The sequence below is a fragment of the Protopterus annectens genome, chromosome 2.part1 (genome assembly GCF_019279795.1).
Source record: "Protopterus annectens isolate FY-2018-M chromosome 2.part1, PAN1.0, whole genome shotgun sequence".
NCBI classification, from domain to species: domain Eukaryota; kingdom Metazoa; phylum Chordata; order Ceratodontiformes; family Protopteridae; genus Protopterus; species Protopterus annectens.
Window position 1 is genome coordinate 73001046 of NC_056729.1, and position 16742 is coordinate 73017787.

The 16742-nt window shown below is 38.1% G+C and overlaps 1 protein-coding gene across 1 annotated transcript in view; it reads right to left on the reverse strand.

The window, feature by feature from the left end:
• ESYT2 (extended synaptotagmin 2) overlaps positions 1–16742 on the reverse strand; it is an 813806-nt gene that overhangs the window by 232388 nt on the left and 564676 nt on the right. The window contains exon 12 of the mRNA XM_044063428.1: positions 682–831. Coding sequence (XP_043919363.1) covers positions 682–831 — 150 coding nt within the window. The remainder of the gene's footprint in view (positions 1–681; positions 832–16742) is intronic.

A 16742-nucleotide genomic window follows, 5' to 3' on the forward strand; every position in this document is an offset into this window, starting at 1 on the left:
GCCAATGTTCCCACAGCCGAGTTGCCTGATTAAAAGTTTCTGTTAGTGCTCTTTGTGCACTGTGACATTGCTTCAATTGTGCAACAGAGGAGACGTTTGGAGACTAAAATTAATCAATCAATATTTGCATATTTCTGAACAAAGACTGCATATCTGTGTAAATTGTTTCTTTTCATAATAACGTCTACATCCTCTCTACAAAGAAAGCATATCAGTGCAAAGTGTTTCTTTTCTAAATTTAAAGCAAACACATCCCTGCTGTAAAGGCTGCTTTGACTGGCTTGAAAATCACAAAAGATGAAAGGGTATGTAGCAATGTTATACAAGTTTTAGAGGAAGATGAAATTTATACAACACTCTGAATAAAAAGGTTCAGAATTTAAGACCATAAAAGTTTTTTGTTTTTTTTTTACTTTATATGGCTTACAATTCAATTTTAGTATACCCATTAAAGAAATAAATTAGGAAAAAAATACTTCATACTGCTTATAACTCCATGTCAGTACACTAATGAAAGAAACACATTAGAAAAATGCATTCATGAAAGACTGGCATAACACATAAAAATACTATTTCTATATACCATGGGTAACTTGATGGCAGGCTTTACTTAAGCAGACTGTATTTGTTTATGCAGTATACAGATACATGCAATAAAATTAATTCATGATTTTTACATACCCTTAGGGCTAGTTTCATCTTGATAGTGCTGTTTGGTCCAGAATTCCTGAGCAAGAATCGGTCAGTGATGGTCAGATTTTCAGCTTCCAGCAAATGACTGAGTGGGAGATTAAAGCTACCCAAAGAACACTGATGATGGTCATCTTTAATCTAAACAAAACAGACTTAGTTCATGCAGGAGCAATTTTTAAACCTTCATTTTTCTACTTATTAACAACACTTCCACTCATTAAATTCTGACAAGAAGAATGTATGTATACAGGACATACTAGAAGCATCCATACAAAAATACTGCTGGAAACAGAGCAGAAGAACTACGATAAATCAATAAATATTCAATATACTTCCCCCAAAACAGATATTGAGATATGGTGATAAAACTGCACTAGAAGAGATGCTTCAAAAACAGAATTAGAGAACAGAGCACATATGGAAAACCATTTTCTGCTGTACCCGAGAAGCTGGATGGAACACACTGTGCTAATTTTATGAAAGCACAAATAAGTAACTGGACTGGTATGCCACATCAGGAACTGTTAATTGAAAGGGCACATTGTATGCATGCTCCAAACTTGGTTATGAGAAAACAACCTAGACCTTTAATAGTAAAGATGCAATCTGACCAGAAGGAGTTGATTCTGATAAAACTGTAGCAAAAGGAAAAAGTAATAAAAGTGGGTGACAGCAGATGTTTGTGGAGAATGACTACTCATTGTACACCAGGCAGAAGAGGAGTAAATTTATTTCATTAATAAGGGTATTTCGAGAAGCAAGGGTGAGATTCAAACTGTTGTACCCAGCTATCTTCAAAATATTTTTCCCTGGAGGAACAAAATAATTTTTTTGATGAAGAACATGCTAAGGAAGGAATACAAAAGTTTGCCCAGCAAAAAGTGAATTGTGAAAAACAATAAGATTCTGCTTCTTGTTCTTCTACTAAATAAGACCACAGTGACTGCGACAGTGAAACCTTTTCCAGTTTTTCAATGGAAAATGCTTGAGGGGGGAAAAAGCACAATAGATGACTAAAAGAATCAAGAGCGTGCTGTAAATGAAGCACAGACAGTGTTTGGGAGATGGAGATGAACAGGAATAGAACAAGAAAATCTGGAAATATTGGACATTCCTAGACTTTGTTAAACTCGTAGGAGAATCTAAAGCATATGCCCTACTTCATGTCATTAATGTTTGTAGAATAAAATCAGTAACTTGAAAATTGGCAAATGTGGGATTACAAAGCAATAATTATATTTGTGAAACATGACAGAACAAGAAAATCATGAAATATCTGACTGTTATGGACTTGGTTAAACTTGTGGGGACTCTACAGCATATGCCCTACTTTGTGTCATTAATGTTTGGGAAAATACTCAGGAGAGGGGAAGAGGAGCGAGAAAGTTAACTGCAAGTAAAGCAAGTTTTTTTCTTAATACTGCTATTTTAATAGTGTACAATTTTGTTTGCATGTTATAAAGTAAAGTTTTTTCAGTTGTGTTTAAGTGTAATGGGGATATGAATATAAATAGGCGCTCCTGTTTTTTTCTTTTTTTTCCCCCTCCCTTCGCTCTTTCTCCCTGTTTAGTTTTAAGAAGTGTAGGCACTGAAATATTAAAAAAAAAAAAAAAAAAAGATCTGATTAAAAGAGCATGACAAAATAAAAAAATAGTGTGCTTTTTCTCATTCTTGCATAGGGAGATGACTGGGTTAAGGACATTAGCTTAATCTAGTAACAAGTCTCAACAGAAAACAAGTAAATGAAAAAGAATACCAAACATTATAAGGCTTTTTTTCTAGTAAACAGTTCTGTGTCTGCTTCTCATGTTGCTAGCAGACAATCTGATAAAGACAAATGACTTGGATAAAACATTTTTTGAAAGCATTCAAGTGTTTCTTTCAGCTGAGAGAGCTACAAAGATAAGACAATGCCAGATAGCACTTAACAGAACCACAAGCTGCACCATGTATCTTAGCATGGATAAACTTTCATTTAGGTTATCTCAAGTCTGTATGTGTGGTTGTCAGTTTGGAACATTAGTTCCTATCAGGAAGGTAAAACTTCAATATTTGAATTATGTACATAGTTTTGTATGCTATTATTAAATTAATAGGTTTTAGGGGGTGTGAAGATGTGTGAAGACTGCCAGCCTAGCCAGATAGAATCTTGCAGATAATTCTGTTATTTGTAAATATTAATATAAGCCACAGGCTTGTTCTCTTAAATGGAAGAAAATGGTGTTAAATGTTGAACTTCAAAAATGTAACCACATTGCACTCTGCTGCAGGAAAGCTGATAAGTCAAGCATTGCATAATTGTTTGATGTAAAAACTTGGACCCGAGATGTCTGAATGAAGGAATTCTTCCTATCGTTTTGAGACCAGAGTTAATGGCTAGAATTTACACGTATAATGTGTTTTATTGCTCTGGCTTCCTGACCAGCTGCAAGATCAAAAGGGCTGTTACGCTCTGAGTTTCTGTTAGCCTGGGAAATAGAGAATAATGATGTAATCTGAAATGAGTCAGTGGTACTGTGTTATCAATTTAAGGACAGAGAGAGAGAGAGAATCAGAGAATTTTGCATTTGTTTTCAGAAATGACATCACCAGCAATGCCTTGGCTCTATATGTAAGCTTATTTTAGAACTGTGTTTGCTCTTAGATATAGATAGGAAATAGGAAGTCTAGTCTAGCTGTTTTCTGTACTGATGTCAGAACTATTCTACTGTATTATTTTAAGCATTTTCCTGGGATCTCTAAACTCTTGACTAGCACTGTGTAGTACAAAGTATTGTCTTGTGTTCTTTATTATTAAATATTTTTAAACCTTTCAATTGTGGCTGTTTTGTGTAGAGATAATTTAAACTCTAGAGTACATTGTATGTATATAGTGATACTGGCCAAGCCACTCCAATAAGCCTTAAAAAGTTCTGGCCACACTTACTACTTGGATAATAATATTGCACAGTAAGAATTAGACACCTTTTGATAAGGGCCCTATAAGTAGCTGATATTAGTGGTTGGTGGTGGCAAGTGGTACTACCGCATAGTCTGGGCAGAAGAAGCATTGCTGGAGAACCTGTGCCAGCCTTCCCCAGGAGTGACTGTGTGTTTGTATACAACTCATATCTCAATGTGTGCATGTGTCAGCTACTTGGTTAGGGACAGGAAGCACTGGTTGGACAGAGAGGGTGCTGGAAGTTTTAGCTTGACCACTAGGCTGAGATCTGGACCCTACAGCTGTGCCAGTGGGGAGTCTTATTGGGGATCTGGACAGAAAGGGAGAAAACCAGCCCCAGACTGACTGTGATCTCTGTGTGCTCTTAAGGGAAATTGTACTTTACTGTGTGTGTATTTGTTATCCTTCCCAATGTGGACGCCTCTCACTGGTGTTAGTGGTGAGGACTGAGGCTTCTTGATTGCTGGGTCAGTGCACGGGCGTCATAGGGGGTATTGGGGTGTGTTTGTATTTTTGTTTGAGAGTTTTCAATAAAACAAAACGTTCTGTAAGATGTGATATTGGCTCAAATGAAGATGAGAAGAAACAAATGTATAAAATACAAACCTGCCAAACAGTACATGCATATAACATAAAAGCTGGAACTAGACATTTAACAAAAAAGCTGTTATACATAAAAGGTGGGAATAATAATTTTTCAAGAATATGATGCCTTCTGTAATATCTTTAAATATTAATGGGCTCACAGATAAATACAAAAAAAGTAAGAGTAGTGACTAATGAGAGTACAAACAGCTATGTTACAGCAGACATACTTGGAAAGAACTGAACATGTGAATTTGATAAAGAAAGGTTTTCAGGATGGCTGTTCAGTGGAATAACTGGGGCAAAGGAAGACAAGAGTACTTATATTAATTACAAGAGGAGCTTTAACAGTGATAGAAGAAGATAAAAAAGACAATAATAGGTTTATAGTACTAAGGGGGTACTGGCAAGGAAGGCTTCTTACAATGGCATATATTTATAGGTTTACTTTTGTAAGCTGGAAATGCAGTTGATCAAATCTCAGTTAAATAAAAGTAGAGTTTCGAAGTTGCACCTGGAATACTACGAACTCATAATAACGAAAGTAAAGCATGATTCATTATAATGAGTTTGGCATTGTGAATGGAGATCGCAGTACAGTGAGGATCAGAGAATTTACCCTTCTCCTCACTGTAGTGTGATCTTGGATTTGGTATATATAATTTGCAGGGGAAGTGTGGGGGGCTTGCCCCTCTGCAAAAAACATTAAAGGGCACATGGACTTTCAAAACAGGAAATCTGGTATGTCAAATGTCAATTGTTTCTGACATTTGACATTAGGGTAAACATTTTTGTTTCCAAGATTGTATTTTGGTCTTTTCATTAAAAATTATTTTGCCTTCGACTTTATGATAGTAAACCATATTTATATCCCACAAAAAAACTGCTACAATTGAGCTTATGGAAATTCTGAGAAAAATAATCAGCTTTCAGGAAGGAATATTATTTATTGGTGAGGACTGGAACTTGATTTGCAAAAGTGAAGATGTGTCTGGGGGGCCCAGAAGGGAATATATAACAAAGGAGGGTAGAGAAATTTATGAAACTGTTTGGTACAGAAGATGTAAGTTCAGTGAATTTACATATTATTCCCCAAGACATAAAAACTCGACTAGGCTAGACAGAATTTGCATTTCACAGGAACATGTGCATTTAATTGAAGGTCTTGATATGCACCCAATAACTATTTCACATCATGCGTCAATACTAACTAAAATAAAAACACAGAGTAATGAAATAAAAATGAGATACTGGTGCTTTCCCACCAATCTGTTGAAGAGAGAAGAATTGAAGGTATTGGTAGTGGAAATTATTCAGGAGCTATTAGAGAAAACAAAAATTTCTTAGCTAGGGGATGGGATAAAATTGAAGTGGAGTTTAAAAATAGGGTGAAAATAAAAGAAAGTGAGATATGGTTAAGAAGTAATTATTATTTAGAGGGACTGACAAATGTTGGATTATTGCAAAACACGGGGATCTCACAGAGCATACACAGGAGCAACTGCAGAATGATAAACACAAAATAAGGGATTACCCTCAATAATATGCATGAGTTTAAGAAAGACTGCTGTTAAGCAACTGTTACTTGATAATAACTCTAGAGCACAAAACCTTTATGACTCAGGCAACAGAAAGTAGAAACGGCTGTTACCAAGCTGAGGGAGCCTACAAGGAAGATAAGGGATCCTGTAGAAGGATTAGAAATATTTTGTAAATTCTATGAAAGTCTGCACAAAGCAGATAAATATGGAAATCAAGAAAAAGTACAAATGGAAATGTTTATGGAAGAATAAAATATGCCAAGATTAGAGGTATCGGATGCTTAATGACCAACAGTTACGATAGGAGGAGATAAGACAAAAATGGTGATGTATAACCAATCTACAGGAAAGCCCCCGTGAATAAATGGTATTCCTGTGGAGGTTTGGAAGCTAGGAGGGAAAAAAAAACTGATCAAGATCTGGAAGGTTTCGTTTAAAAGTATTTTAAAAGAAGGAGAAGTACCAACATACTAGAAGAAAGCGGTGGTAGTTGTAATACTTAAAGAGGGTAAAGATCCATCAGATCCACCTTCATACAGGCCCATTTCAACACTAAACCATGATTATAAAGTGTTCAGATCTATAATAGCTAAAAAGAATGGCAAAAGTGATGTCAAAATTGACAGATATGGATCATTGTGGCTTTTATGGAGGGGAGGCAAACATATGACATTAACAGAACACTGATGATCCAGAGGGATGCAGAATATAAGAAAATACCACTGTTGTTGGAGGGTCTTGATGCAGAGAAAGCATTTGACAGTGTATGATAGGACTTTATGAGCAGAGCAATGGAAGCATTTGCATTCCTTGATAAAATTATAAGGTTGATTAGGAGGATATATAGGGATCGGAGGCAAAAATTAAAGTGGGTGGGGGTCCTCTCGGATAATTTCTGCTTGAGCAGAGGAACCAGGCAGGGGTGTCCTCTCTCTGGTTTATATGCATTACGTTTAGAACCACTGGCAGAGAAAATAAGGGATTCAGAAACTCAAGGACATACTATTCTATACCTGACAAAACCAGAAAGAGACATTACAGTGTTGTGGAACATATTGAAACAGTTTCAAATCTTTTTGGGATACAAAATTAATGAAGCTAAAACAAAGGCAATAGCGGTAAATTGTGTACCCTCTCACAAATTGGTTCAGCAATATCCATAATTACTGGGACATAATAAAATAACGTTTTTAGGGAGTATGGATTAAAAATGATTCTGGTGTGGCAGTGCAGGATAGGTGGGAAGAGACTAAACAAAAGATAATATAAAAACTGAGAAAATGAAAGCTCTGTTGTATGGATATCGATAGTAAGATACAAGCAGTTAAAATGTTGTTAGTCCCTTTAGTCTTATGCACTAGCCAGGCATATTTCTATCAAACTGAGAGTTGTGGACAGAAGGATTTAGAGCAGAAGGATTTTATCTGGGAGAGGAAGACAGCAAGGGTCAAGTGGGATTAGATTATACTTCCAATAGAACAAGGCAGAATGGGATTAGAGGAAGAAGAGGCTGATTTGAAATGGTATTTCAAAGTAGCACAGTTAAGGCTCCTATACATAGCACAAGCAGAAAACTATAATTCAAAGTGGAAAGAGATGATGATGAAACGGGGGAAGCTCCAGAAACAAGGAGAGACTGGGATTTTGGATAGAGGCCTTTACGGAAAATAACAATACTTATACAGAATATTATATTAATAAAGTAGCAGAAAGCATTCTAAGAACTAAGCCAGCATGGAAATGGAGAAAGGAGAGTCTGCTGATAGGGATATAGATACTAGGCAAGAGGGAGACAGAATTTGTTTGAGAACACTGGCAAAGGAGCCAAAGTATAGGGAGCAAATAACTAGAAAGGGAAAGGTAACAGAATGGGAAGACACCAAAAACTTATTTGGACTGCAGGTTAGAGATTGCATTCCCTATCAAGGATTGATGTCAGAGTATAGGCAAAGAGAAATAAATAGGGAGTCCTAAATGAAAGACCAGCACTGGCAGAGTTTTTAGTAGAATCTAGAAAAGAAGTTGCCATTAAGAAAGGAATTAGTACAGCATACAAAATAATGCATGACAACTATAAGGATCAGTCAAGATGAGGTTAGAAAGGATTAAGAAGAGAGACTGGATAAACAATTCAAAATTGGGGGGGGGGATATATACATATACGTTTCCCAAATATGAAATAAGGTCTAGGAGATTTAGAATCTTTGCTTGCAAGTGTTCACATAGGTGTTTTATACCCAAAGTACACTCCAAAGAATTTTTCCTCAGGTAGACAGCAAATGTTGGAGGTATGATAGAGAAGAAAGAGGTAATTAGGAACATATTTTCTGTGAGTGTAATGAGTTGGGAGACTTTAAAGATCCCCTGCAGACTACTCTGTTGAAGATGCTGGGTGAACAAATTGGTGTAACTAAGGAAATGATTTGTTGAGCTACGATTCTAGTAATTGCCTAAACACAGTAAGGCCTTGCTGTGTCTAATTATGATGTCTTTCAAAAAAGCAATTACTAGAAAATGGAAATCAAAGTCTACACCAACTTTACTAGAAGTAGCAAAGATAGTAACAAAGATAAAACAACTGGAATTGGGATCTTTAGAAAAGGGTTGGAGCAAATTACATAGGAACATGGGAATTGTGGGATCAATACATGCATAGGAGGAACGAGCTTTAAAAGAAGGCAGGATTTGAATGAGCTATGTAATGTCTGACTGACGATGACTGGATATATTATAAGTGATGCATAATGTTTGCAGATAGAATTGTATCACCATGGTTTGTACAGTATAGTGTTTGCAAATGAAACTGTGTTGGTATGGTTTATTTTCATTTATATAAATGTAAGATTGCCTATGTCATACGTGATAATTTAGTAAAGGTGTTTCTTGTTTAAAAAATTATATATATATATATATATATATATATATATATATATATATATATATATCCCCCACAATAACTTTCTTTAGCTAAGTAAAAAGCACCAAGTAGCTCAATTCATCCATTTCCCATCTCAGTAACAAATGAACAACATCCCATCGTTTTTTTCCCTGCAAATTAAATATTACACTATTTTATATACAAACTATCTCAATCAGCATAACATGTATGGGTCAAGTCAGACTTGATTACAAAAAGTGGTCAGAAGCCAGGCAATCATGGTTTCTGAAATGTAAACGGTAAGAAACAGAAGATGGAGAAGGTTAGATTAGAGAATGAAGCAACGTCACTAATAGCAATACACTGTGTGAGATGGTGAAGGAAATACTAAAAATTCTAATCAGAAGCTATAACAAAATATCAATTGAGCAGCTCTATTTGGAGACATTTTTAAAGATATCATGAAAGCCATCTTTGAAAGATGAACTCTAAAACAAATCAAACTGAATCAGTGAAAAACATGACCTACATATGCAGACAGACCATAAAGTATGGTGCTGAAGCCATGTCACAGTATGGGAGGACAAAGTGTACTATCAAGCAAAGAAGGAAAGACTGAAAAAACAAAACTATGTTAGTCTGCAGTGCTACACAATCATGTTACTACAAATCATGCAACATAACACTTGCTACTATGAATTATACAAATTATACAAAGGGCAGACTGCATAAAAGGGCTAACTAAAATGTACACATACATGACATGTTAGGCATTCATGTGTGTATCTGCACACACACACACACACACATATAATATATATATATATATATATATATATATATATATATATATAAAATATACATATGTGTGTGTGTACATGCATAAGCACATGCGCACACACAACCACTCCATGAGTATATTCTAAACAAATGAATCATTTTAAAGTAACTATGTATGTAAAACATTTTCATATTTAACTTTTGCGAAACTATTTCCATTAATCAGTACACAGTAAAAAAAGGGAAGCAGTTGCTTCTTCTTAACTGTTAAAAAAAAGGCAAAACAGGCCACTAACTAATAAAGGAATGAAAGCGCTCAAAAATTCAACTGTTCAATGTGGTATATATATATATATATATATATATATATATATATATATATATATATGAGAGAGAGAGAGAGATACAAACACGCAAATACCCACACACATATATACAGTGGATATAAAAGGTTTACACATCCCTGTTAAAATGCCAGGTTTTTGTGATATATAAAAAGAGACCACAATAAATCATTTCAAAATGCTTCCCACCTTTAATGTGACCTACAACCTGTACAATTCAACTGAAAAACACATCTGTTAGAGGAAAAAATATAAAAAAAATAAAATAATGTACAATAAGCTGGTTGCATAACTGTGCACACTCAAACTAATACTTTGTTGAAGCACCTTTTGAGTTAAAGCATTCAGTCTTCTTGGGTACACACCTGTCATCAATTAAACAGATTAACCCCAAATAAAGTTCAGCTGGCCTAATAGGATTTTCCTGACATTTACTCAGTTGCCTGCTACAGTAAAAGCCATGGTTCGCAGAGAGCTTACAAAGAATCAAAGGGATTGCATTGTTGAAAGTTATCAGTCATGAGAAGTGTACAAAAAAATGTCCACAGCATTGGATATACCATGGAACACAGTGAAGACAGTCATCAAAAAGTGGGGAAAATATGGGGCAACAGTGACGTTGCAAAGAACTGGACTTCCCTCCAAAATTGATGAAAAGACAAGATGAAAACAAGTCAAGTAGGCTGCCAAGAGAACTACAGCACCATTGAAGGAGCTGCAGGAATTTCTGGCAAGTACTGGTTGTGTACTGTGTGTGAAAACAATCTCCCGTATACTCCATGTATGTCTCGACTATGGGGCAGGGTTGCAAGACGGAAGTTTTTTCTTCCACAGAAAAACATCCAGGCCCAGCTAAAATTTGCATAACAATACATCAAGTCTCCCAAAAGCATGTGGGAAAATGTGTTATGGTCTGATGAGACCAAGGTTGAACTTTTTGGCCACGATTCCAAAAGGTACGTTTGGCACAAAAACAACACTTCGCATCACCAAAAGAACAACATCCTCATGGTGAAGCATGGCGGTGGCAGTATCATGCTTTGGGGTTGCTTTTCTTCAGCTGGAAATGGGGCTTAGTCAAGGTGGAGGGAATTAAGAACAGCTCCAAATACCAGTCACTTTTGGTCCAAAACCTTCAGGCGTCTGCTAGAAAGATGAAGAGGAATTTTACCTTTCAACACAACAATGAACCCAGCATACATTCGAATCAACAAAAGAATGGCTTCACCAGAATCTGGAATGGCCCAGCCAGAGCCCAGACCTAAATACAATAGAAAATCTGTGGGGTGACCTGAAGAGGGCTGTGCACAAAAGATGCCCTCGCAATCTGACAGATTTGAAGCGCTTTTGCAAGAAAGAGTGGGCAAATATTACCAAGTCAAGATGTGTCATGCTGACAAACTCCTACCCAAGAAGACTGAATGCTGTAATTAAATCAAAAGGTGCTGCAACAAAGTATTAGTTTAAGGGTGTTCACACTTATGCAACCAGCTTATTGTATGTTTTTTACTTTTTATATTTTTTCCCCTAACAGATTTGTTTGTTTTTCAATTGAATTGTACAGGTTATAGGTTTTATTAAAGGTGGGAAAAGTTTTGAAATGATTTATAGTGGTCTCATTTTTTTATATCACAAAAACCTGGCATTTTAATAGGGGTGTGTACACTTTCTATATCAATATTATATATTATAAATATATTTGTGTGTCCACTTTCTATATCCATTGTATATATATATATATATATAGAGAGAGAGAGAGAGAGAGAGAGAAAGACACGCTATAAACACACACACACATATATCTATATCTATATATATATATATATATATATATATATAGTCGGTCTTAGAGCTCCGCACTAGGATACGACAGGGTCAATATGCCTTACATGATCTAGACGTTTGCCAGAGACACCATAGTAAAGTGTAAAGCATTCTCCTACTGTAGTTTTGCTCCCATAGTACTTAATAGTGCAGTATTACTTTGCATTGCCACATATCCATTTTTTTCAGACTTTCTCTCCCTCGATCCTTATTGAGCCCCCTCTGTAGCATCTCTGGTGGTGTACCCTCGCCATTTTGGGAATTTTGTGTCTTGATTGTACCATAAAATTTGAACAGACCAGTACAAGCTCCCTGACTACAGCCTGGGCATCTACCCTCTGCACTGTATTATGCTGCATCTCTAAGACCCTGGGAACTACTACATATACTGCACCCACCACCATCCTTGACCAGCCTTTGGATTGTAGGGTTCACCAGCCCACCTGCCTCAGTAATTAGTGTATTTTTTTTTAATCTCCTAACTGTAATTCTGCTCTCTTTCTTGCCTAGACCCACAGCTGGCTTTAGGCACCAGCGAACCCTGCGGTCGCTGGGGGCCCCAACCACAGCAAGTTATCTTATCCTGATATTTTGTAACATGCCTGTCAAACCAACAAAAGCTAGAAGCATTCTTGTATACTTTATAAACCACATGGATAATAACTCTTATTTATATCGCCTTTAAAATTCAAAGATATTTCTGGTTGTAGTAAGAGTGTTTTGTCAAGTAACCAGCATCAGAGTTCCGTTAAATATTTTACCACGGACATAGTGCCACTGGCTTAGTTACATCCTGCTGTTGGACATGTTCTCCACTAAAACTAACTACATAGCCAGCTTTAGGTCCATGCTATACCCGTGGCTGCAAGCCTTAATCATCTTTGACTGTGTGGGGGCCCCACAAAAACTGCTACTGGTTGGGAAAAAATAAGGAAGAAAAAATGTATTAATTTACTAATTATGCTCTTTAACCTGAACAGGGCTGTGATATGACCCTGTTAGGATGAAGTTGATAATAAACATGAACATGGTAAGCACTAGAGAGATCAGCAGCCTAGTGTGACTTATGACAGTGCAAATTTTGAATTTTAAGAAGAGCTGATACTTCTGATCTTCAGAGATGGTTTTCTCTTTCAGGGAGTTTTATAAATACAAACAGAAGACCATATACTATAAAGTACAGTTTTGTACCTACCATAAATGTAGATGTCCGAACTGGATAGCATCTGCAGTCATAACAACTGGGTTGTCCTGTCGTCAGGCAGCCCTTCAGTCGGCCGGATTCCAAAGTCCGGGTCCGGCTTCGGCTGATGTCGCACTTCACCCGACGTCATCTCTGTTGGTCTTCGGGTATAAAGGCATCAGCCGACGCCATTTTCCTCAGTGTTTCTTGCCCCAGATGCCAGTAGCCCTCTTGGAGGCTAAAATTTGGATAGATGCCAATGTTTCCAAAAAGATAGAGGTAAACAGAAAAATAAGCATGTATGTACATATATACAAACAAATACACCATAAAAGACTCCCCCCCACCAGCTAGCTATTAGGAGGGTAAAATACCCTGGGAGTACCACAGAGGGGAAGGAGGGAGGGTAATCCTGACTGCAGATGCTATCCAGTTCGGACATCTACATTTATGGTAGGTACAAAACTGTACTATGTCCTTCATGGATGCATCTGCAGTCATAACAACTGGGTAGAATACCATAGCCAACTAGGGGAGGAGGATAAAACTAGATTATGGTGTGTTTAGGATCCCTTGCAGTACAGCAGTGGCAAACCCTGCTCGGGATCTGGAATATAGAGGTAAATTATAATGCTTGGCAAATGTATGCACGGAGGTCCAAGTAGCCACCTCAATAATGTCTTTGGTTGCCACTCCTCGTAAGAAGGCTGTGGTAGTGACTGTTGCCCTTGTAGAATGAGGTCTTATGTTCTGTGGAATTGGTTTTCCATGGAAGGAGTAACAGAATCGTATGCAATTTCCTATCCATTTGGAGATTGTCTGTTTGGAAATAGCTTTTCCTTCCCTTCCTGTTGCATAGGCTACAAAAAGTTGGTCAGTCTTTCTGCTATTTTTTGTTCTGTCCAAGTAGTAGCGTAGCTGTCTATGTACATCCAAGGTATGCAGTATTCTTTCCCTCTGTTTTGTGGGTTGGGAAAGAAGGTAGGTAGGTGGATTGCCTGGTTTAAAGACACTCTGGATACCACCTTAGGCATAAATGTAGGATTAGTCCTCATGGACACTCTATCTTGGTGGAAGATTAGGAAGGGTTGCACTGCCATTAAGGCCTGTAGTTCTGAAACCCTCCTTGCTGAAGTAATTGCCAGTAGGAAAGCAGTTTTCCATGACAGGTGTTGTAGGTCTGCTGTTGCTGCTGGTTCAAAGGGTGATAGTGTCAACTTTTCTAGCACAAAGTTTAAGTCCCAAGCTGGTAAAGGTGGTTTCCTTGGAGGTTTTACATTCTTGATTCCTCTGAGGAACTGCCTGAGCAAAGGGTGCGAAAAAACAGGTGGATCAAAGCTGTATTCTGCTGAAATAGCTGATGCATGTATCTTGATGGAGGAGTAGGACAGGCCTGAATGAAGAAGTTCAGCCAGATACTCCAGAATGTTAGGCATATCTATGTTTGACACATCTTTTCCTCTTTCAGTACTCCAAATGACAAACCTTTTCCATTTTCCAGCATAGTTCCTTCTTGTTGAAGGTCTGCGTGCTTCAAGAATAATGTCTTTAACTCTTTGGGAAAGTTCTGGGTTAGCTGTTGCTATGTGATGTTCCATGCAGTCAGTTGCAACGTTTTTAGGTTTGGATGTATGATGCTGTAGTTGTTCTGAGTTAACATCAAAGGCATCAGGAGTATTGGCCACATATTGTTCTGAGACATGCTCCTCAGCAGTGGGTACCAGTGTTGTCTTGGCCAGTTTGGAGCTATCAGGATTATCCTTGGACGTTCTTCCTTGATTTTTAGTAATACTTTGTGTATCAAGGGAAGAGGTGGGAATGCATATGCTGTCAGGCCTTTCCAGCTGAAGGAGAGCGAATCCACTTTCCATGCCAGTGGGTGGAATGTCCTTGTGCAGAATATTTTGAGCTGGTGATTGAGAGGTGATGCGAATAGATCTATCTGAGGCATTCCCCATTTCTTTGAGATGGTCTTGAAGATGTCCGGGTGCAGTTTCCATTCGTGGGCATCCGATGTGGTTCTGCTTAATATGTCTGCTAGAGTATTTTCTTTTCCCGGTACAAATATTGCCTGTAACTGGATGTTGTAGCTGAGTGCCAGGTTCCACAGCTCCAAAGTCATTCTGCATAGGGGGTATGAATGAGTGCCTCCCTGCTTGTTGATGTACCACATGACTGGTGTTGTCTGTCCTTATCATCAACTGGCCCTCTTTGAGAAATGGTCTGAACCTTTGGATTGCCAGTTTTACTGCCAGCATTTCTTTTAGGTTGATGTGCAGGTGAAGTTGATCCTGTGTCCACAATCCTTGCACGCATTTGTCCAGCATGTGGGCCCCCCATCCTAGGTCTGAAGCGTCTGTTGTGATGGTCTGGCTTGCTTGACATCTGCGAAAGGGTAGGCCTGGGTTTGTCTGGCATGCCTGAGCCCACCATAGGAACTCCTGTTTTAAGCATGGAATTAGTGGGATTTCTGTTTCTAGGCTGTGTCTGTGTTGGGACCATAAATTCTTTAGGTACCACTGTAGTTTCCTCATATGTAGTCTGGCAAGTGGGACCAAGATTATGCATGATGCCATGAAGCCCAAGGCCTGAAGTACTTTTCTTGCTGTTAACTTGTTCAGCTTTGTTAGTGCCAAGAAGTAAAGAGGGAGTTCTTTTTGTTTTTCTGCAGTTAGGAATGCCATTTGTTTTACTGTGTCCAATTCCGCGCCCAAGAATGTCCTTGTTTGGGATGGTATCAGCCTTGACTTTTGTAGATTGACTGTGTATCCCAGTGCTTGTAGCAAGTAAATGACCCTTTGTAAATCTGTTGTCAGCTTGCTTTTGTTGTCCCCTTGTAGCAGGCAGTCGTCCAGGTATGGGTAAATTTGAATTCCCTGTAGTCTGCAATGGGCGATTACTGATGCCAGGCATTTTGTGAATACTCTGGGCAGTAGATAAGCCAAAGGGCAATGCTGAGAATTGATAGTGCTCTGATCCTGCAAGAAATCTGAGGTATCTTCTGCAGATTGGTCGAATGGGGACGTGCAGGTATGCCTCCTTGAGATCTAGAGTTACCAGCCAACACTCCTTGCCCAGCATGGAAAGAAGTTGCTGTAGGGTCAGCATTTTGAATTTTGGGACAATGATGTATGTATTTAAGGCGGACAGGTCGAGAATTGGTCTCCAACTTTTTCCTTTCTTGGAACTAGGAATAGTCTGGAGTAGAACCCCTTTCCTTGCTCTGCTGTTGGCACTCTTTCCACAGCTCTCATGTTTGCTAACTGCATTATCTGTTGTAGAGCCTCTGTTTTTTGATTTGGAGGTAGATTTGGCATTCCTCTTTTGATTGGTAAAGTGTGGAAGTGGAACCGGTATCCTTGATCTATGGTTTGTAAAATCCACTTGTCTTTTGTTATATAGTGCCAGTTCTTTGAAAATAAGGTTAACTTTCCGCCTAGAGGAGCTGCTATTTGTTCCCTGGTAGGCGGATTTAGGATTAAGTCACTGTGGTTGTGTTGATGTAGTGGCAGTGGTTGTGTCTGTGCCTCTGTTGTTACCTTGCCACTGTCGTCCTCTGTAGGCACCTCCTCTGGATTGGTTTCTGCCTCTGGAACGTCTGTTCCTGCCCCTTTGAGATCTTGTGGAGTCAGGAAAGGACCAATTTTTGGCAGGCCAGTTCCTGCTAAACCTTGGGGTTGAACCTGCAAGAAATCTTTAACCGTTTGAACAGATTTTGCCTTTTCTTCCATTTTCTTCATAACCTGCTGGGCAGGTGTACCAAACAAACTTGTCTTATCCATAGGAGCATCTAGTAACTTTGCTTTAACATGATCCGGTAAAGCTTGCTCCTTTAGCCATGCATGCCTTCTTATCACTGTGCCAGTCATGGCTGATCTAAATGAAGCCTCCAGTGCATCATAGCCACATTTTAAGGAATGGTTACTAACCTGTTGTATGTTATTTACCATTTCTAATATATATTTCTTATCAA